Genomic DNA, 24,172 nt, shown 5'->3' with positions numbered 1-24,172 from the left:
GCAGTACATAGCAAACCTGAGGTTAGCTGGGGTAGTGAGACCCTGTTTCAAATTATCAGACAAAGTAAGTGAAAGCCATCCTCTTCAGGGAGTTCACAATTTAGATAAGTGGGCAGACCCAGAAACAAATTGCAGGCACGTGAAATCCAGTGTTTAACCAAATTAAACAGAACGGTGTTTGTGGGGGAAGGGTTATGTTTGTCTTAGAGAATCAAAGTCACTGGGGGAGAGACGACATTTAGACTGGCTCTCGGAGCTAAGGAACATTTGAATGATGGAGATGTCCCTGCAAAGCCACCAACCTACAGAAGAGCCCGGCACATGTAGGAGGTGGGAGATGCCAGGTGGTGAGGGAGCCCGGTCTACAGAGTAAATGTCAGTACAGAGCGGAAAGTGTAAAAGGGCTTTTACCAAGGGAGAGAATCCCCTCTTTACAATCTTTACAATCTTTGTAAAGAATGAGTGTGGGGAGGTTTCTACCCTCCTTTAAAGTATTATTTCTCCAAAATGTTTGGCAAACAATGAAGAAGGTAAATTTTAGTTTCAGGATGCTGAGACCAGAGAAATGTTAATATCATTTCAACTGAAAAGCAAAATATGCCGTTTAAGGAAACGCAAAAGCAAGACTAGAGCCGAGATACCGCTGAGATTAAAATGAGAAAATCGGTAATAGATTACATGTCGGCGACTTAGCAACGACATGTAGCTGACTATGATTAAAAAGGCACAAATATAAAAATAAAGTATTTTCTATGGAACTATAATCATTTAAATGTCATATAATCATTTAAAATGTCAAAACTGAATGTTTTTCTCCTATTGAAATAAATTAAAATACATCTAACTTGAAGATGTTTTCAGAGTTCACTCAAAATGTCTAGTTTTTAAACACATATACATGCCCTCATGTATCAACTAAAAATCAAGATATTTCGTAGGCATGCCGTGCCAAACAGTGCACAGAGGCAGGGCAGAAGGTCACTCCGAATCCTGCCACTCATTCTCACCAACTAGGAACCATCCGTACTTAGAGCGCAGAAGGGAAAACCCTGCAACTTTTATCTAGATTATTCACACCAAACCTGACCACAAGGAGAGGAAGGTATATATCCCGCTGAGGAATTTTTATATTTAGACAAAACTCGACAATAAGTGTAATGCCACCTCTTTGCTTCTATTATGTAAATGAAAGGGAGTTGGGGATAACCACACCATGACAGGAGCGAGACGTGTGTGTATAAACAGAACCCATGGAAGACAAGAGTTAGTGGTGTTAGTGCTGCTCACGAATGCTCACAAGCCACACCAGTCACTCCTTAGTACCCCTGCACCTTCTGCACCACAAGAAGGGTCCTACTCTGGTTATGACTTTCTTTAACTGTCCATGCTTGCTCAGGACCTCAGAAGACTCAGGTCTACCGGCCGGTCTACGTTTTGTCTAATGCGCATGCGCTTGGCCGCCGCGCCATCACCGCAGCGCCAACTCTGTGTTCTCCTTTTGTTCTCCACGCTCCTCCCTGCCACACAAATTCTATTCTTTTTTTTTTTTTTTTTTTTTTTTGGATCTTTTTTTCGGAGCTGGGGACCGAACCCAGGGCCTTGCGCTTCCTAGGCAAGCGCTCTACCACTGAGCTAAATCCCCAACCCCCACAAATTCTATTCTTACCAGGTCAAACCTACACTAAAAAATACACTTACCACATAGAAATGGAAATCAGCAAAATATTCTTTAAGTCTCTGTATAAATCTAAATATATTAGAAAGCAATCTCAAAAGGAGTAAATAGTAATTTTTTTCTAAACTATAGGCATTTATTACTAGTTAATAAGAAACTTTGCATGGACCTCCACCCCTAATTAAAATTATACCCTGGCCTCGTAAAAAGAAATATAAATGCTTTTCTAATGTAATTTTATTTGAAAAGTGACTATAAGGACAGACAGGCATGGTGTCAAAACTGCCTCTGAACCTCTAGTTCTAACACTTATGAGTCTCCCTAAGTCAGATCTAAAAGTGTGCTGTGTTCACAAGACATCAGTCTCACAATCCCATGGTTGAAGCTGTAATTCCGAAATGTGTGCAGGTGTGAACCCACCACAGCAAATACTGTCAATGTGTGTAATTGCCACACTGCTAATGGTAACACACTTTCCTTTGGCATTGACCCTTGAGATTGCTGTTCAGAGGAACTTAGTAACCTCCCGGGACCAAGGATAAGAGGGTAACCCACAACTCGACTGTAGAATGGCTCTAGGGCTTTGGGGATATATAATTTTTCCAAGCAACCGGAAACATTTTAGAACTTATACCTCCCCCATGTTACTACATCACAGGTATATGACTACAGCCCTAAAACCTACAGGGGTCAAGGTTCAGCATAGAAGCAGGAGACTCCCAGTAATTAGTTCCTAATGATACACACCACGCCCTCCTCCCACACCTCCCAAGCCTCTAAACCATTAATGAAATCAAAGGACAGACATCAAAAGAACTACATCTCTAGCAGCCTTCTAATTATAACCGGTTCATTACCGCCTGGGGGCAGGGGTGGTCTCCACTCCCCTGAAGTTACAAAACACTTGACTGACTTGATACTTAGGAAGAACGAGGAGTGAAGAAGATCCTGTTCTGGAACTAGACTGGATTCGAAGGGCTGACGTTTTATTTTGTTATGTTACTATCTCCAACCTTAGCATCTTTTAAAGAAGGGGGTGGGGTGGGGGAGAGCACATCTTGATTGAAATTGTGCAACGATAAAACAGATTAACTCTGGAAGAGGCACCTGGCACTGTTCCTAGACACAAGGCGCTGTGCTGCATACACTGGAGCTCTAGGAATACAGTGATGAGCTGTCTGTCCCTTCAGCTGTCTGTCCCTTCTGAACCCAAGAGAGCAAACCACTGTCTTCTTCTAACAGTCCGCTTCTGGCTACAGCAGTCAGCAGGGACATTCTGCCTTAGGACTGCCATTAAATCCTCTCCCTCCCCACCTCCATCCCTCCCTCTCTTTACTTTGTTTCCAACGACAATGTTAAATTATACTCTGGGAAGGGGAAAACCAAGCACATGTTAATTTGATTATTTTTAAAAATGGCAGGGACACTAGACGTAGGAAGTGAAATTACAGGCGAACTGACACTTTTCACATGTTCCTTCCTGTCCTGGAAGACAAAAAAGAACGTATGAAGTCTATCTGATGCTTAAGTTCTACACACCTGAAACACTTAAAACCTCTGGGAACTAACTTTAGGACAATTTGATGCTGGCCTTTGAAAAGGTCCCAACTTCCTAATGTAGAAGTCCCGCATAGCTCGGCTCATGTGACATACATGTGCTAAAACCAATGTCTTTGTTCTGATTTTAAGCTCTGGTTCTCGAGTTTTCATTTTTTTAAAAGTATAAAATCACCTGAGAGGCAAAAGTTTTTACAAGACATGAGATAGCAGTTTTCACTTAGTGAAAGACAAAATGGGAAGAAACGGCTGCCAAGTTCACAGATCCCCACTCCCTGCCCCTCTGAGGTCCTCGGGCAGTTAATCAAATCAAAGGAGAGTGAAGGGAGCCCCCCTACTCCAATCCTCTTGAAAAGCTCCAGCTTGGTTATTTCTTAACCCAGAGCTATTATCTCTAACGGCCTAGCCATCTCCAGTACAGATTAGGTGCCCAGGAGTCTTATTAACTCTTTCAGACCATTAGGGTACCATTATGAAGCATTAAGGACTAGAAACTAATTACAGTTGATTTAATGGTCTCAGTGCTTCCCAAGTGTTAATGAGCCAGTCGGGGGCGGGGAGGGGGGAGTCTAACAGGGTATTTCATTTCAAACTTTATTTAGATTTTTAAAGATTTCAGTATCCAATATAGGTTCAGAATGTGGACCTTGATAGTAATGTTTAAAAATGTTTTGAGATAGCTCTCACTGTGTTGTCCTGAAACTACTCACGGTGACTGTCCTGTGTCAGCCTCTCCAGTGTTGGGTTTATAGATGTAAACTACTATGTCCAGCTATTAATGTTAAGATTACAGAAATCCATAAAGAAGGGGAGGGGGAGGGATTAGGGGGATGTTGGCCCATAAATCGGGAAAGGGAAAACACTCGAAATGTAAATAAGAAATACTCAAGTTAAAAAAAAATTAAAATTAAAAAAAAAAAGATTACAGAAATCCAGCCAGGAACAGGAGATTTTGCAAGTGAAACATGTTCTCTCATGCAATGGCTCATTTCAGCCCAGTCATGTCAAAGCTAAAAACTATAAGTACAAAGGTGGACACCATACCTTACCAAAGTCTGCACATGCTTTCAATGGGAAAGAATAAAAGAAGCAATTTCATTACAAGCAGAATACCTCAAGAATCTCCTTGGAAAACCTACAGTTATGTCTATATTAACATAGTAAGAGAGATATAGGTAAATATGCCGTGGTCAGGATGTGACCTACTTTAAGTTGTCCTGTGCTGTATGGGACAAAAGCTTTCAGGCTGCTTCTTGGCCATTTTATAGTGCAGTACTTGGCTCCACTGTGAGAGCCGGGGCTAAGACAAATGACTCTTCATCATTCTCTGGAAAGAAAGCCCCCAGGGCCTGTACAGCGCGCAGCACAGGGCATGGACTGGTAACTGAATTACATCAATAGAAAGTGCTACTTACTGGGCGGCCCTGAAACCACACAAGCAATGCTAAACAGAGACTATATTTATGTATTTATGTATGTGCTATATACATATATATACCTATGTAATGTATAACATGTATAATATATATGTGTATAATATATATGTATGTATAATATGTATGTATAATGTATATATAAACATATATGTACATATTCTCTATAGACTATATATATGTATATATGTATGTGTGTGTGTGTGTATAGAAGAAGTCATGCATTTGAGAGTGAGCAGCAGTGATATGAAGAGTTGGAGGGGAGAATTTATGTAATTAGATTTTAATTCTTAAAAACTGCAAAAGAAGGGGGGCTGGGGATTTAGCTCAGTGGTAGAGCGCTTACCTAGGAAGCGCAAGGCCCTGGGTTCGGTCCCCAGCTCCGAAAAAAAAAGAACCAAAAAAAAAAAAAAACTGCAAAAGAAATATATATTTTAACTACTACTTGTAAACTGATCAATATCAATGAGGCTCATACAGGCAAATCAAGACGTATTAGACAGTTCTCCAAAGAGGATGCGAGCCCGGCCAATAAATATATGAAACAATGGTCAATGTCTTTAACCATCAGGGAAGCAAATGCAATGAAATCTGCACTGATGACTTAGTAGGTGCAGTGCCTACCACACAAGCACAGGGACTTGAGTACAGAACCTTAGACCTCCTGGGAAAGCCAGGCGCAATGCTTCTCTGTAACCCCGGCCAGGCAGATCTCTGGGCATCACTGACCAGTCGGACCAGCCAATCTCTAAGCTCCAGGTTCAATGAGAGAAACTTTCTCAACAAACAAACAAACAAACAAACAAACAAACAAGCAATCAGTGGACTATGGTTAAAGAAGATACCTGACGTCAGCCTCTGGCCATCACGTGAATGAGAACACCTGTGCACGTGCACGCACAACTCTCAAGTGAAACAAACTGCACGTCACCTCACTTGAAATGCCCATCATGGGGAAAACAATGCACGCTCCTGGGACAGTCAGTTCAGCCACTGTGAAAATTATAATAGAGGTCCCTAAAATCCTACAAATAGAACTAACTACCAAATCACCAAGATATACTTCCCACCCTACGACCAAAAGACCATACAGAGGAAGCAGGCCCACGAACGTATCAAACACTAGCACAAAGACCTTCATCATGGAGAAGAGAGGACATAACAACCACTGGTCCATCATTAGACAAGTGGGTGACCACACCACAGGTTGGCTCCCAACTCCAACATCCCAAGGACCTCCTGTGCTAAGACGCCCTGGCTTGATGTAGCCCACGGAGACTGCAGCTAGTCTACATCCTCAAAGACAGCTCCGTGCTTGGGTTCCTTTAAGATGCCATCTTGCCTGACCACCTGCAATGACCGTGTCTGCACCCGCTCTCTGCCTTCGCCTTGGTAGGTAGGGATAACGTAGGACACTTTTAAAAGCTTCCAGACAACCTCCCTTCCCTAATTAAAACAAACAAACAAAAAACTTTCCTCTTATTTTTATAAGATCCAACCAGTCACAAAAGACAGTCAAAGCAACCCAGAACAAAAAGAACACCACAGACGGTATCATTAAAGCTGGAGGTGTGTCACTGAGATCAAAGGCCTCTTGCTACTGCCAATTCTCTTCCGTGTGCTTGCATTCGAGGAGGAAGCTGAAGTCAGCTTCCTCTTCCTGCCACCAAGCCTGCTGCTATAAAATAATTACTTCTTCTAGCTAGCTGGTATTCTAAAATACCAGAAACCTGGTATTTTATTTATAAGATGTAAGCCTAGTTTGGGCAGGCTCTATGCTATTCTCACTGATATCCAAACCATCCCATTTGCCCTTGTTATTTCTGTTGGAGTTTCGCTTGAGTTCCTTTCGCTGCATCGGCCTGTCCTCGGGGTGCACTTCCAGCCATGTGCTCATAATCCCTCTGGCCTTGTGGCGGGCTTCTCTTCTTTCTCCTTCTTCCCCAGGTTTTTCCTGAAGCCCCTCACTCGATCCTCAAGTCCTGCCTTCCTCTCTCTACTGCCCAATCCCAGGCTCTAACCTTTTATTAACCAATCAACTTTAAATCTGGAAGCAAGGTTTGCAAGCAAAGCAGGTATGTGTGAGAATTCACTCATCTGGACAGCAGCCAGATCTATACATAGCACCAGACCAACCCCCAACGCTGCCACACCTCTCATCATGATGACTCCTAACCCCTCCGGAACTGTCAGCCAAAATAAGCCAATCTTCTGTAAGTTGCCTTGGTTGTGGCAAGAAAAGTAAGTAATTCACAAACCTCTGAAACCACGAGAGGAAAAGCAGGAAGCATATTTTAACTTCCAGGAACAGGTGAGGGCTTTCTGCACAGGACTCCAGCAGCACAGGAATACCACCACCAATCAACACTGTGAGCCCACAAAACTAAAATCCCTTTTACGCCATCAACAGAGTCAACAGGCATCCTACCGGGTCGGGAAAAAGTCCAGACAGCTATACGTGGGACAGAAGATTAGTGTCTAGAATATGCAATAACTGGGGGAAAAAAGGGAAAGAAACTATCCAATTTTAAAAATGGGCTATAGAGCTGAACAGAAAGGTCCCAAAGAGGAAACACACACAGCCAGTAAACGCATTTTTTTTCTTTTTTCTTTTTTTTTCGGAGCTGGGGACCGAACCCAGGGCCTTGCGCTTGCTAGGCAAGCGCTCTACCACTGAGCTAAATCCCCAACCCCTCAGTAAACGAATTTTTAAAAGTCCTCCATATCCTTAGCTAGCAGAGAAATGCAGAGTGAGCCCTTTAAGAGCCCGTCTCTAGTCAAATGGGCATTATCCATTACCAGGAACGCAAAAGACAACAGTTGCCTTGGGCACCCAGCGAAGGGGCAGTTCCTGGCCACTGCTGGTGAGGGTGTAAACCAGGGTGGGGCTGTGAGAATCAGAAACTAACCACAGAGCTAGCGAGTACCGTGTGACCCAGCTATAACATTTGCAGGCACATGCGGAATGGACTCTGCATCCCACTGCACAGACGTTTACTCATGCGTGCTCACTGCTCCTCTCGTCACAAGTGCTAGGAGACAGAATCAGCCTCGGCGCCCATCATCAGATTACTGAGTAAGACAACGAGGTGCCTATACACAACAGACCAGTGCTCAGCTGTACAGAAAAGTAAGGTCGTCGTCATGAAGCTTGTGTGTAAATACATAGAACTGGAAAATAGTATCCTTAGTGAGGTCGCCCAGACCAGGACACAATTCTGTCTGTTCTCTCTCAAGTAGAGATCCTAGCTTCCAACTTTTAGTTTTGTGTGGTTAACTTGGAGCACAAGTGGAAGCCAGAAAACCAGAAACAGACTATTGGGTGTGTATGGGGGTGTACACTGCAGGAACAAACAGGAGATTATAGGTGAAATGAAAGTAGCAAGGTCACTAAGGGCAGAAGGACCCAGGAAGGAAAAGGCTCAGGTGGATGGGAGAGAGAGGGGAGGATTAACGTAAAGGGGGAGTACAGAAAAAACCTATGGAGACCCACTATCGCTCCACTCCAAACCATAGCCAGAGGGATAGGATATGTACATGGGGCACAGCATAAGAGAGGGAGGGAACTAGGTGTTAAGTATTAAGTGGGGGCGGCGGCAGTGAGTTGGGGAGGAGTAATAAGTGGGCTAGTCAAAACTACAGCTCTGTGAAGAGGCCACCAGCTAGTGAGCTAATTAAACGTAACTTAAAAAGTTTGAATGTGGTGCCCTGCATAGGTGAACAATGCCATTTCCAAAAGAAAATGAACAAGTTAAGAATGAGCCATATAAACACACTGCTTGTATAACCAAAGTGCTATGCGGAAGAACTAAGGAGGAGGAAGAGGGGAGACAGAAAGACTGAAGGAAAGGAAGGGAGGGGAGGGGAGGGGAAGGTAAAGCAGAAGGCAGAAACACACTGCACCCACTTCTTTGTCTGTCTCCAATTTTTCCTTTCCTTTCTCCTCCTAGGAATACGGCACAACTCACACTAAAATATATTAGGCTCTCTGTGGAGCACAGGAGAGAGTTTTAAAACTCTGCGTAACCCCTAAATATACGAATCGTGCTTTACATGTCCCCTTCGGTTCTAAGAATCCCAAGGACACACCAATTTGCTTCTGTCTTTCGGAAAGGCCCAGACTTACCATGAAATTTTTCAGCCTCAGGATCATTCACATTGATAGCAATTATTTTCCAATCTGTTTCACTCTGATCGATAAGTGCCAAAGTCCCCAGGATCTTCACATGGACCACGTCTCCACGGGAAAGAACCTTCACAGAGAAAAGGGCCGTTATTGGCGAGGCTTGGGAAGGTTTAAGCACAAAACGGCCCTCCCACAACAGAAGCGTATACAGTTTCAGGACATATAAACCGCGGAGGAATGGTCAGAAAGCCTGCCTGGAAGTAGTCTATCCATGAATGAGCACCTCAAAGCTCCTACTTTCACCCATGAAAGGATGGCCAATTAAGGAAACAAAACAATCAATCAAACAAAAACCTTTATATCCTTCTAGAAAACCAGACCTTACACAATGAGCAGTGTAGAACCATGACTCCAAAACGACGCTACCCAAGGAGGAGGGCCCAGCAATTGTCTGGGCTTTCTGCCCAACACATCTGTGGAGCCCAGGCCATGGAAGGGGAAGCCAGCAGGTGTCCTCGGCCCTCCACATCTGTTCCGTGGCATGGGTGCATATCTGTGAGCATGCACAAAAGTGTGGTGCGCACACACACACACAATAAATGAAACAAATGTGATACAATTTAAAAAGATCAACAACAGCCACCCCCACCACAGGAAGGATAAGGCAGCCACAGTTGGTGTGTCACAGTCTGGAGACAAGATTTTACTCCAGAAATACACAGTGTGAAAGAGGCTGAAAGCGGGATTAAACTGGTCCTCAAGAACAGGTAACTTCACACTAGCCCCAATAAGTGCTGTATTCTTATACCTGAGAACACCGGAGAGTGTCTAAAGTAAGCAACATGACAACGGAGCAATTGTTAATGCTACACAGACACAAAATGGTGTTCAAAAGATACTGAGAAGTGAGGATGGACTGAGTAAGAAGCTGGGCTGGGAGATGGTTCAGAAGCACAGCAGTTGCTGCTTAAGCATGAGGACCTCAGGTCGATTCCCGCCCACGACTCCGGTTAAAAGCTGGGTGTAGTGCTTGGGACCGCACTGCTGGGAATCAGAAACAAAGAGAGAGCAGAGCAAAGTCTCTGACCACCAGCTCAGCCAAACGGGCAAGAGTCCCAGGTCCGTGAGAAACCCTGCCTCAAAAAGCAAAGTGGATGGCACCTGAGCAGGAACACCACCGGAGGGTGACTTCAGTTCTCCATACCATGTGATGAAAACGCACACTCCCTCTCCTGTGTACATACACATGTATACACAGGTACATACATACTCTATACCAGAGGGTGACTCTGATGGGCTACAGCTTGAGAAAGTGATTTCAGTACCCTCAGGTTGTCATTCCTTTTATAACCTATCTATTACTCTATCTATCTATCTATCTATCTATCTATCTATCTATCATTATCTATCTATCTATCTTTTAATTTATTTTATTTATTTACATTCCAGTCGTTGACCCTGTCAATCCCCGTTCCCACAATTTCTCATCCCATTCCTCCTCCCCCTTGCCTCCAAGAGTGTGCCCTCCCTCATCAGACCTCCCCCTTCCCTGCGGCCTCCAGTCTCTCAAGGATTAAGCTTCACTTCTCTCACTGAGGCCAGACCATGTAGACCTCTACTACATATGTGCCAGGGGCCTTGGACTGGCCCGTGTATGCTCCTGGTTGGTGGCTCAGCCTCTGGGAGCTCCCTGGGGTCTAGGTAAGTTGAGGCTGCTGGTCTTCCTATTGGGTCCTTCTCTCCTTTCGGCTTCTTCAATCTTCCCTAACTCAACCATGGGGGTCCCCAACTTCAGTCCAATGGTTGGGTATAGGTATCTGTGTCTGTCTCAGTCAGCTGCTGGTAGGGTCTCTCAGAGGACAGCCATGCCAGGCTCCCGTCTGTAAGCACACCGCAGCATCAGTAATAGTGTCCAGCCTTGGTCCCCCCCAACCCCCCTGAGATAGATCCCAAGTTGGGCCTGTCACTACTGCCTTTCCTTCAGTGTCTTCATTTTTGTCCCTGCAGTTCTTTTAGACAGGAACAATTCTGGGTCAGGAATTTTGACTGTGGGTTAGTAGCCCTGTGCCTCCGCTTGAGGCCATGTCTGTCTACTGAAGGTGAGCTCTTCGAGAGCCCTCTCCCCAGTGTTGGACATTTTGGCTAAGGTCACCCCCTCTGAGTCCTGAGAGTCTCACCTCATGGGTCTCTGGTACTTTCTAGAGGGTCCTCCCCCTCCCACCCCAACACCCTCTCCCAAGGCTGCTTATTTCCATTCATTCTCCTGGCCCTCTGGGCTTCTCTCCTTCCCCCTCCCCCACATACCTGAACCAGCTCCCCTTTTCCCCTCCCTCTCCCCTCTCCTATCCGGGTCCCTCCTCCCTCTACTTCCAGTGGTTATTTCCTTCCCCCTTCTAGGTGTGATTGATGCCTCCTCACTTAGGTATTTCTGCTATATTCTTTTATTTTTAAAGCTTTAATTGGCTATTGAATTCCTCTGTAAGCTTACACCATGACCATGTTTCAGGAAACAAATTTCTTCATGATTCAAAATGGAGCTTACCATTCCAAAACTAAGGTGTGCAAAAACAAGTCACTTGTACAGAACTTTCGAAGTTTTTGTTTAGAGAAAGAAAACGATGTTAAACCATAAAATCAAGCAATTCCATTCGAAACATCTGCAAAACAACGCTCGAGCCTTAGCCTAAGTGTACATGAAGAGACGACGACACAGCAGATAGGTGTATGACTGTATCAATCATTAAACCTCATTGTTTAGAGCAGACACAGTCACACAGGGTCTCCTGTGACTGGCCTGTCATCTAACGAATTCTCGATCCTCAAAGTCCAAAAGGAAGACGTACAGATACTTATAAAAACAGGGTGATATTTCTAATGTGGAGTATGCCTGATCTCAAGCCTGAGCACCTCACAGGGTGACTTTGCAGCTGGTAGGTACAGCTAATATTTCAGGCTGGGTAACACAGTGTTCACTGACAGCGATTCTCCATTCTAAAGAGGGTTGTGGACAGAGAGGATCTTGAGAACAGATAAAGGCAGAAGGATCTAGGACTGTCAGGAGAAGCAATTACAGTTTCTAGAGTACAAACCCTTGAGGACGAGGCTTCATTCTGAAGAGCATGGACAAGGGGACAAAGGAATTTACGGTCTTCGTAAAACATGCAGAGTTTGAAGTTCCTGTGCTGTCAGTGAAAAGCCAACAGAGTTGGGTAACTCACAGATTACACTGGCTGAGCTGCTTCCAACCAGAGACAGCTTGACCTCTGGGAGATACTGGCTGTCTGGAGACAGCTTAGCTTACTAGCATCTCAGTGCAAGAGGTGAGGGATGCGCTAGAGACAACACTGCTCTGACAATGATTTCGCCACCTCAAACACCGGACTCAATACGGAAGCAGGCAGCAGAGAAGTTCTCGAGAATTTTCATTCCAATTGCTTTGTTGTCTTACTCATAAGACTTATTTTCCAACAACATAACAAGCGGTGAGTCTGCTTTGTAGACTGTAAGGAGAGCAGGAAGCAAGTGGAGCCAATTGTCAGCTTTCGTCAGATGAAATAGCCTTTGATCTCAGAATAACACGGAGAGGAGGGGAGCTTTACTTCAGATGAAGCACTGCCTGGCTGTAATACCTTCAGAACAGAGGGGGAAATGCAGATCCAAAACTGCAAAGGTGCTTAGGAACAAACGGTAAAATCCTTAAAAAGCTGCCACTCTCCAGTAAAAATCACGTCAACGAGTTTATGTTGACTGTGTGTGTGGTCTTCTCATGAAGGAGGGATGAATAATACGTGGTCTCTCAAGAAATTCACCATGTTAAACATTTCTGCCTGTGGCCCTCAGTCTCCTATCGGATGACAGGATCCTGTTTCTTTGCATCACCCAGTAGCTATGCATGTTCAAAGACTTCTCACTGCCATTTTTCTTATGAGCTCATTGAAGAGCATTTTGTAGATACTGCTTTGTTCAAAGGTGACTCTATTTACTTCTCCTTTAGTAATTTCTTCCACAGCTCATGCTGACTGGAGGAATCAGTGGCTCTCGTTGCCAGAGGACATCGACTGGGCTGGGCTGCCCCAGCTGGGCTGTCACTCTACCCTTGCAGTGATTGGATGCAACACATGACATGTGTAACCACTTCTGTCAGAGCAAACACTATTCAGTTTATAAACTAGGTTGAAATTCTGAAGCAAGACAGTAAGTTTGTCCCCGAATTTCAGGTAAAACCAGCAAGTCTTTTCAAGCTCTTGTGGGGAAATTTCAGGATCTTTCATCATAAATGTTGGGTTGAATTTGTTCTCTACAATCCTAAGAGATGACTTGAGGCAAATAATTTCACACGGTGTTGTAGGTTTTAGTTTCTCCCCAGTAAACTGAAGATCACATCTTATGTCCCATGCTGTATTACATCTATGTACTTTCCAAAAGTCTTCTACAGGGAGTATTCCCCTCTGGGATCTACATCGGTTTATTAGAATAGTCATACCAAATGCAAGGTCTCAGGAGCCTGGAATAATTAATTATAAGAGTGGCCTTTAAACCTCCATACTGATTCAGTCCCAAAGGGAACAAACTTCAACCAGGCCCAGTGAACAACAGAGAATAATGGAAGGTAACAGTGTGTCAATCTGTGTACAACAGTGTAAATAGGTTTTCTACTTGTAGACAGACACTATGACCAAGGAGGGCAGCTTTTATAAGGTAAACATTTCATTGGAACTGGTTAACGAGTTCAGAGGTTCAATCCAGTATCACCAAGGAAGGAATGTGGCAGCATCCAGGCAAATGTGGGGTAGGAAGAGCTCAGAGTTCTACATCTTGTTCCAAAGGCAAGACTGGAGATAGGAGAAGACTGGATTCCAGGCAGCCAGGATGAGGGTCTTAAAGCTCACACCCACAGTGACACAACTATTCCAACAAGGCCACACCTACTCCAACAAGGACTCACCACCAAAGACTGCCATTCTCTGGGTCAAGCATATACAAACCATCACATGGACCAAGAAATCTGGAATGGGTTTAAATAGTAGGCAGGCCTACAATATTGTAAGTTCTAGGATAAACTAGCAAAATATAACAATAATTAATTAATATACTCTTCAATAATGATAAACTACACACCTAGTATATATCACACTTTATATGTAAAATGTAAAAAAAGGTGTATAATAACAATTATACACTTTTGAGGCAGAGGCAGATGGATCTCTTTGAGTTTGAGGCTAGCTTTGTCCACATAGCTAGTTGTAGGACATGCAAGGCTATATAAAGTCTGTCTCAAAAAACCAAATAAGCAGAAACCACAAAAAAAAACCCACATTAAATTTTCTTAGTATTATTCTCGAGTTACAGATAAGTGTGACTGTGTCATGCCAATTTAAGTCAAATGTTGCTAACATTTTTGCCAGTTACATTGTCACTAATTACATGTTCAATGACACATTGACATGGGTGAAAATAAGATGCCTTTAATATTTTTACTTATACAAGGTTTAAGCTAAATGAATATTTTGTACTAAATATGAATTGACTACTCCCAAGAGTTATATCCCAAGAATAAAAAAAATTAAAAATATAATCTTTCCTGCAATGAAATTTTAAGTAACTTCGTGATCTTCACTTGTTATGAAATAACAAAATAAGCAGGAAACCAAGGAGCCCAGCATGGAATCTAGGCACAGAAGGTATTCCTTACAAAAGTTAATCATTCCTTTTTTTTGTAGCCTATTTAATATTATACACATCTCTTTTTTCTCTTAGAAGAAAATATTCTTAAAAACATAAATCCAGGAAACTACACCGTAAATTTGAAAAAGAAAATCAATACTTCCTTCATATTTTTGTTGAATTCATGTGCCAGGCAAGAATAACAATAACAGTCACGTGAATTCTAACAAATCTGTATAAAATCAGAATTTCGAGACAGAAAGGATCTCTCACCTCACAAAAGGAGTGGGAATAAGGAGGGCGAATGCTGGAGAAAAATGGAAAGGAAAAAAAATCAAGACGTGAAAAAGCAACAGATGACAGGGGCGATTAAGAGATGAGAGGCGGGAATCAGAATGACGGATGTTGGGAACGAGGAGAGATACAAGAATCCTAAGATGCGGCCGGAAGAAGGTACATTTCCAACAATACATTTCAGCTAACTCAGAAGACGGCGACAACTAACAAACTCCACCTGGCACTCTTTAAATTACGCATATTCTCTATGCCAGGCACTTAGCCCAGCAGTGATGACAGACGCAGTGGACAGTCCTGTCCTCAGAGCTTTACCGCCTTGAAATCGTGAAGATGCCGACCTCAGCGTGTATGCAGGACTGCGCATGTGCCTAGCGAAGAGCAGTTGTGTGCGCAGGACTGCGCATGTGCCAAGCGAAGAGCGGCAACCCAAGGCTGTGGCGGTCCAGCGACTGCCCAGAACTGGGTTTCCAATTGAACAAGAACAAAGGGCACAGTGGGAAAGTACAACTCTCTCCATAAATTGAATGACTGTTCATAGCAGCCTTATTTATAATAGCCAGACGCTGGGAAGAACCATGATTCCCTTCAACAGAGGAACGGATATAGAAATATGGTACATCTACACAATGGAATATTACTCAGCTATCAAAAACAATGACTTCATGAAATTCATAGGCAAATGGATGGAACTTGAAAATATCATCCTGAGTGAGGTAACCCAATCACAAAAGAACACACATGTATGCACTCACTGGTAAGTGGATATTAAACAAAAAGAAGCTCAGAATACCCATTACAACTCACAGACCATATGAAGCTCAAGAAGAAGGAAGACCAAAGTGTGGATGCTTTAGTCCTTCTTAGAAGGGGAAACAAAATAATCACGGGAGGTAGAGGGTGGGAGGGACTTGGGAGGAAGAGAGGAGGTGGAGGGGATAAAAGGGAGAGCAGGATCAGGTGTGGGGGGAGACAGGGGAGATGAACTGAGGGTCAGGAAATTGAACAGAGGTTGTAGCAATGGGGAATGAGGAATTAGGGTAGCCGCCACAAGTCCCAGATGCCAGGAAAGCAAGAGGCTCCCAAGACCCAACAGGGATGACATTAGCTGAAATACCCAACAAAAGGGAGAGAGAACATGTAGAGACCATATCCAGAGGTTACACATGGCACGGTTGAGGGATGGGGCCACCCATTCTTCTCAAAAATTTTACCCCAGAATTGTTCCTGTCTAAAGGAAATACAGGGACAAAGTGTGGAGCAGAGACTGAAGGAAAGGCCACCATCCAGAAACTGCCCCACCTGGGGAATCTATCCTATCTGCAGACACCAAACCAGTCACTACTGCTGATGCCAATAAGTGTTTGCTGACAGGAGCCTGGCATAGCTGTCCCCTGATAGGCTCTGATGATACAGATGAGGATGCTTGCAGCCAACCATCGGACTCAACATGGGGACCCCAATGGAGGAGTTAGGGGAAGGACTGAAGGAGCTGAAGAAGTTTGCAACTCCATAGGAAGAACAACAATATCAACCAACCAGATCCCCAAGAGCTCCCAGGGACCAAACCACCAACCAAAGAGTACACATGGAGGGACCCATGGCTCCAGCCACATATGTAGCAGAGGATGGCATTGTCAGCAACAGTGGGAGGGGAGGCCCTTGGTCCTGAGAAAGCTTGATGCCCCAGTGTAGGGGAATGCCAGGGTGGTGAGGCAGGCATGGGTGGGGGAGCACCCTCATAGAAGCAGGGGGAAGAGGGATGGGATGGGGTTTGCAGAGGGGAAACTGGGAAGGATGATAACATTTGAAATGTAAATAAATAAAATAACTGATAAAAAATTTTAAAAAGAGAGAGAGAATGACTGAAGGCCTGTTCATGTGAGAGTGCAAGCAGATGGGTTATAGCTGTGGGCAGTGTGCAAACAAGTAGTAAGAAAGAGTGCCAGGAAAGGTTGTACCAAAAGGGGCAAGGCAGATGAGTTTGGCACAATAAAAACTCATCGAGAAAATGGGTTAGTAGAAGGAATACGTCAAGTGAGACATTAACATCAAACTAGATGAAGCTACTGGCAGCGAGAAGGGAAACAATTGGTTTTGAAAGCTCTTGGGGACATAAAATCAATATTGCATCATTAACTGGGTGAAGAGAAGCAAACAGTCGGGATGATGCCTGTTTCTAGTGGAAGAGTAGAGGCGTGAAAGGAAGCAGCCATGTTGTCTTCAGGCAGTATCTCCTCTGCTTAGTTACTAATGCCTTTTGTGGCTGACCTTTTGTCCTCACCCCCTGCCCCCAAATACTGAGAGCTGTGAATTTAAAAACAGAAAAAGTGGATACAACTTGGGGCGTGAGCTGGAGAGGCCCAGGAGACATAAGAGTATAGGCCACTGAATGCAACGATATGACCTGAAGTCAATTTAAGAGCAAAACCTGGGGCCCTTGGGAGGCGGGCGGGAATTGACAAGGGCTCACGCTCCTGCTCCCGGGGACTGAGGGGGCAAAAGGAAAGCTTGCAGCAGAAACCATGGGGAGGGAGGCAGAATACTCGGAGGGAATGTAAACCTCTGGGATGATGGAAGTCCCGTGCAGGACCACCCGAGCCTCAAAGGAGGAGGAAGGAAGAGTAGTGAGCACCGAAGGAAACCCACAGCCTCTACAGTGCTACTGGGGTGGGGGTGGGGGGACAGGGAGGGGGGTGTGACTGAAATGATGGCAGGAGGGAAGACGGACCAATTTCACAAGGAAGTGACAGCTGAGAGAGCAGTAGGAGGGAGGGGCACCGAAGCTCCTCTTACCTGGCTCTGTGTACAGGTGAGGGAGGCTGCCTGTGGTAAGAAGTCAAGGATGAGAGAGGAGCTGCTGATACTAAAGAGAAGGAAGAAAACGCCACTCACAGGCATGAAGCGTAGAAATCTAGAAGAGGTGTGGGGTTGGGTCGGAGGCACACGGCGGCATACACAGGTCTGAGGGACCAGTGAGAGAGCTGATGTCTACAAGAGCTTGACCTCAAAGACTGGAGGCTCTCCTGGGAACGCAAGCCACAGAGGGGCACAGAACAACAATGAACAGCAAGGGTGCATACAGTAGACACAGGAGCTGGACAGACAGAAGGCTGACGCTCTGTACGAGTCCATAGGCCTACAGGCTTCCTTTCTCTCCACAGGACTCAGCAGCATGGAGGTAAATATGGGAGGAAAGAGGAGGGGGGCTTTTGCTCTGCTTGGCGAGTGTGTGTGTGTGTGTGTGTGTATGTGTGTGTGTGTGTGTGTGTGTGTGTGTGTGTGTGCGTGCGCGCGCACTTGTATACATGTGCGAGTGCAGGCATACGTGTGTGGTCAGAGGACAATCTCCAGTGTCATTCCTTAGGCTCCCTTTGCCTTCACTTGAGAAAGGGTCTCTCAACGGCCTGGACCTTCACCGAGCAGCTCAGCTATTTGGCCAGCAAGGTCCAGGTGTCTGCTTGCCTTTGCCTCCCCAGAACTGTCATTGTAGGTGTGCGTCAGTGTACTTGGCTCTCCCTGGATCTGGGGAGCACACTTTCTAGGCAAGCATTCTACCACGAGGCCACGCCCCAGCTCCAGCAGTTGCTTTTCATCAGTCCTGAAGTCTGTCCAGACAACGGCAAAGAATTTGAAGGCAGGGCTTGGCAAACGCCCAATAAAGGGTCAGATGGCCAATGCTTCGGGCCTTGCAGTCCCTGTTACAAGCCCTCGGTTTGGCTGTTGTGACGGAGCGCCTTAGACAAGGCACGCACACGAATGCAGCCACGCGGCAGCTGGATCACACCTACTGTGGTTTACCACACCCAGACTTAAGGAAGTAAAGAGATTTGAAGAGTCCCAGTGTCAGGGGAATGAGCACGCTCAGACTTTGAAGAATGGGAGAACTGGAGGGCAAAGTGAAATTTTAGACACAAGTAAACCAAAATGCATGTGAGGATTAACGGCGTCTTCGAGACAAACCTTGGAGCCTATTTCACAAACGTCAATGGGGTCGTTGTCTCCACAGCAGTTTGTACTCTTGTCTTTTAGATGAGGATCTTCCCAGGTCTGAGGAACAAAACAAAGACAGAAGTGAGGCAGAAATGCAGGCTGATATTCACGGTAGCCTAGTCTGTCCACACACACGACCACGTGAAGCTTTAGAGCTAGCCAGGACCCAAAGGAAGAATGATCTGAGGTTACTCAGGCTCTGGGCTAACGTGTCAGCACACCCCACAGCATCACAACGATGAAAACAGATTTACAGCACTTCCTCCCTGTCTCTAATTGCTGGGTAATCACATCTGAGAGTGGGTGGCATTTCCAGAAGATTCATTTTCTAAGCTTAGTCAGTGGCTAACTACATTCACAAACCTCTCGGAGTCTCAGTCACCTGTTCTCACTGCCTGTGCCCTGTCTGCCTGTCTCCTGCCTGTCTTATCTGGGGGTCCTGTCACTCACTGTCCTTCTAACACGGTGGCAGCCGCTAGGCTAGCTTTTCACATCTGAAATGAACTTCCTATTGGCTAAATGTCTCCTACTGCCAGAAACAGTGTTCCCTCCGAAAACAAAGGGCAAGGCATTATTTACTACAGAAAGAGAACCTATCTGTCTCATTTCCCTCACTTAAAAGTTTCTCTACCTCTGTTACTAAATTTCAAGATCCTCACAGAATCATGCAAATAATTCTTCTAGTCTCCTGGGAAGACCATGACCGTTTGGCTACAAAATATGTTACAGTTTTGGAGATGAACAGTGTAATGGGAATTTGCTATCGATTTAAAATCTCTCCTAGGCATTATCTCATCCCGGAAGCTTCCCAACAGCTTGACTCTGAATCAAACCACAGAAATTGACTGAAATGATTTGCCTTAAATTGACATTAGAAGGAATGAGAAGCTGTCATCTCAAGATTCAGCCACTGCTATTATCCTGGCATTTACATTATCCAGATATACTTTCTCTGTTTTATATAACTAAGATGTGTACTTGTTTGTAGGCAACCCTAGAAAAGCTCCAGCATTTTCCTTCTGGTCTAGATTATAACACATCTATTTATCCACCTTTACTTAAAAACAACAACAATCATGACGAAAACAAAATAAGGTTCAGCAAGTGTTTCCCAATACTATTACAAGTAAAGAAGGACAAGAATAACAACCAATATAATTGTTAACCTTACGTACTGGCCACGGGTGACAGATTCTGAAACACACTTATACACACACACACACATACACACTCACACACATTCACACACACTGCACACACCATACACACATTCACATACACACACTCACATACCACACACACACACACACGCATACTCACACACCACACACATACTCACTCACACACACACAATCATACACGACACACGCACACACTCACACACACATGCATACTCATACACATACTCATTTACTCACACACCCACTCACACACACACACACACCACACACACATATACACTCACACACCCACTCACTCACACACACACACCACACACATATACACTCACACACACACACACTCTCTCTCACATATAGTCATACACACACACACACACACACTCTCTCTCTCTCTCTCTCTCTCTCTCTCTCACACACACACAGTGAGGAATACATTATTGCTCAGCCCGTTGCACAAATAAAGTGAAACTGTTCACAGTGGTCTAAGTAGCAGAGGCAGGATTAGAATCCATCATGTGACTTGAACTTGTGATGCTGGAATTTCAGTAATAGCAGCACATTCAATTTCAGGGTCACCTCTCTGACACATCTTTCCTAACTCTCCAAGTGTGTGTGCACATTCCTGGGACCGCTGTTCTTTCCTAGTCTTGACCCTGCTGCTTCTTTCCTGTGCCAATTACCAGGCATCCTCATCTTCTCACAAGGCTGGATGCTGAGTACCCACTCTGGAATAGGCAGACTCGGTAACCAAGTGAGTGCACACCATTAACACACGGTGCAAAGCTTGTCTCGATGTGCAAGGCAACCAACACGGGACCAAAGTGGGGCTGACCATCTAGACATCTGATCATACAGCTAGACATACCAATGAGTTCCCTCTTTCCTGAGGCACAAATACCACCACATGCATGGAGATGAACCAGAAGTCATGCTGCCCTAAAGGAAGGTAGCCATGACCCAGTCCTGCCTCTGCCACAAGGATGTTTATTAAATGTATAGAATGAGACAAGTGCATGCCAGCCACGTCCTGACTGTCAGTGTTCACTCACACTCTCCATGCTTACCACCAGTGAACAGAGAGCTAATTTAGCCTATGTAGGGCAACATCGATTTTGACATGCTCTCCCCGCATATTGTCCTTTGACTTGTGAGCTGAGCCTATAACAGCTGAGCCATCTCTACAGCCCCTGTCCCTTATATTGAGACAAAACTGTCTCTTCATAACCTGTATGCAGTATGGCTTTGGAGATTTTTTCCCCATTTTTTTAAGATTTGCTTTTGTTTTGTGTGTGTGGATGCTCGTTTGCATGTATACATGCGTACCACACATGTGCCTGGTGTCTGTGAAGGCCAGAAAAGGGAGCTGGATCCCCTAGAACTGGAATTACAGATGACTGTGAGCCACCGGGAAGTGAACCTGGGTCCACTGCAGGTGTAACATTGCTCCTAACCACTGGGCCATCTCTCTAGCCCATTGGTGAATTCTTCTGTTTGTTGATTGGCTGACTGAACTCACTCTCAGTATTATCTATCAGTTCAGTTCCTAATGTTGAGGGATTAAGAATACAATGAAATCGTCTTAAACCATTTGATACTGTTAATTTTAGGGGCGTCTCTTTATGATTTTTCTGTACCAGCAAAAACCAGCGAAACCCAGAGCAGACTGGTCCCTTCCCCACCTTGCCTTTCGTACTTTACATCTGCAGGCATCGGTTCTATTGTAAAAAGATGTACATTAAGTCAATCATTTTTAACTTGAAAGTAGAGTGTAATTTCAACTGGTGAGGAAACTTAGAACAATGTAAAACTCTGAAAATGCCCTCTAGTGGAAGTTTCTATGCATAACAGGACAAAAGGAAAAAAGTCTCAGACCAATGAAGGAGTATCAGGAGGGACACATTTAAACTGTTCAATTAAATAAGAAAGGGAGCAAACAGGACGGGGCGGGTAATGACACAAGTAATTTAAGAAAGAAAAATAAATATGAATGATTTATACATGTAAGAAAAGTAACTGATCTGAGAACCACCAATTAAAACTGCATTCAAACACTATTTCAAAGAATTTAGAGGTCTGTTAACCTGAAATAACAGGACACAGGTCACCTGGTGCAGTTGGTGTCTATATGCAGGTGAGGGCGGGAACAAGGTAAGGCGGGGCCTGTAGTTGGACAGAGAGAAACTGGGGTGGGCACAGAGTTTTGGTAAGGGGAGAGAGGAGAAAGAGGAGAACCAAGGTGGAGGCAAAGAAGGTACCTAGATCCTGGTGGCCTTAATGGCCACGGGTAGTTATGAATATTTCTTAAGGGATGCATTTCTATAGGTCAATTAATCATATCTGGAGGATGGTTTATATCATCAATTGGTTGTGAGTGTATTGTGCGAACATTTTGTGGATTGAGGACAATTTACATATAAATCTGATAGCTAAATTACAGCTTATTGAGTCTTGGTTTTAACAGGTTGCTAGGAGTTTATACTTTAACTATTAGGATGCTGGGAAAGTAAACAGAGCAGTGATAGATGCGAGAGGTTAGCCGCTGCTGGGACTTCTGGAGTCCTCATTTTACTGGATTGCTGGAACCAGAGAGTTCTGGCTGGCAGAGAGACAGCCAGGAGAGGGCGGCTAGCAATGGGGGCGGAGAGAAGGCTGGGGCTAGAGGACAGATAGAGGTAGTGTGGCTGGTGCCTAGAACCGGCCACCGCTGAGATGAAAAAACCCCACAGATGCTGGCTCTAGCGCGGGACAAAAGATTCTATTGTTTAATAATTACTATAGCCTGGAACCTGTTATTTATTGCTGGCAAGATTATAAATTGTTACAATTTCTTATATGAATCATTTGAGAAATAAAAAGTCTTAGCATGGAACCAAGAAAACTTACCAAAATGCCACAAACAACCTCTCAGGAAACGCGAGTAAATCTATGAACATGAAATCAGAATACATATTGACATGGCCTAAAACAAATCCCTTTGTACCGGCCCTGGAGACTGCTACCTTACAATCCACGTTAACCAAGATGCTGTAGTCACCATGCTTGGCCCTTAGGTCTCTTTAAAAATCAGAAAAAGAAAAGGAACAGCCACACGCAGACAGTGTTGAGACTAATTGCTGACCATCTAAGCGCTTAACACCATAGAGGGACTGGGAGCTACACATCCCCATCTGCACCCCCAGCCCCCACCCCAACCCTGCGCCTCACCTGATAGTCTGTCAACCTTATCCCCAGCAGCTAACATGGGGCTCGCTGCTGAGCTAACTTACAGGCTTAGCCCTGCCCAGAACACAGCCCATTACAATAGCTTTCTGGGTAGGACTCAGGCTCAGATGAATAAACAGACCCAGGGAGATTCGGTCTCTCAGGCTCTAAACCCAACAAATAACAACGTCTGATATGCGTGGCTAATGATTCAAATTGATAATAATAATAAACGCGTCAACACTGCATTCAGACTGAGGCTTTAAAGTGACACTAATTCTTTAATATTCTCCAGACAAGTATTCTAAATATGCACTCAGATAAAGGGAACGCTGGAGCGACCCAGTTAATCATGGTAAACGTACGTTAAACGTAAGTGCCCTGGGAGGAGAAATGATGTTTGCTCCAGGAGGAGTCACAGTCAGAGGAAAGCATTTCGTGGGAGAGAGGACAGCCAGGAGGCGTAAGATAATGAGGTCATAATGATGGGTCAGAAGCTCATCAGTAAGATTTCTACTCAGTGCCCTGCTGCTTACATATTCTTCCAAGCAGTTGGCTTGGTTAATTCTTCTCAATGAACTTCTCGCTTGACCAAGACAAAATCGGGCAATCAAATAGACTTAATGTCCGTACGTGTGTGTCTGTGAAGCAAACACATCCCCAGCGATGTTGTTGACTTAGTCATTCTCCGAGCCGTTTACTGCTACGCACCTTGCGACACTGCTGTAATCCTTGCACCTGGCCAGCCTCACGAGACAAGCGCACACAACAAGATAATTGATGACCAATTCGGTGTGCCAAGAAGCAAATTGGCCCACTGAAATTAAACGCCAACAAGACATCCCTGAGTTAATAACATCTGTATTCTAACTTCAAGAAACTGACCATCTGTAAACAAACTATAGTCAGTTATAATCTGGTGGATATTTAGAAAAATGGGGAGTAACACAGGGGAACAGTCATAACAGTTCAAGAGGCGAAAAGATTTACAGGAGACGAGAGGCATCACAAAGACTTGGCCTAGTGCAAACATCCCAGCCAGTGACCT

General features: G+C 44.6%; 1 protein-coding gene across 4 annotated transcripts in view; it reads right to left on the bottom strand.

The window, feature by feature from the left end:
* Ppa2 (inorganic pyrophosphatase 2) overlaps window positions 1-24,172 on the bottom strand; it is a 79,364-nt gene that overhangs the window by 20,639 nt on the left and 34,553 nt on the right. For all 4 annotated transcript variants that reach the window (XM_006233327.5, NM_001135871.1, XM_039102462.2 and 1 more), the window contains 2 exons: window positions 18,713-18,799; window positions 8,792-8,918 (listed from right to left, as the gene is read on the bottom strand). In XM_006233327.5, coding sequence (XP_006233389.1) covers window positions 8,792-8,918; window positions 18,713-18,799 — 214 coding nt within the window. The remainder of the gene's footprint in view (window positions 1-8,791; window positions 8,919-18,712; window positions 18,800-24,172) is intronic.

This window comes from Rattus norvegicus, chromosome 2 (assembly GCF_036323735.1).
Source record: "Rattus norvegicus strain BN/NHsdMcwi chromosome 2, GRCr8, whole genome shotgun sequence".
Taxonomy (NCBI): domain Eukaryota; kingdom Metazoa; phylum Chordata; class Mammalia; order Rodentia; family Muridae; genus Rattus; species Rattus norvegicus.
This window is presented reverse-complemented; position numbering and strand designations above follow the sequence as displayed.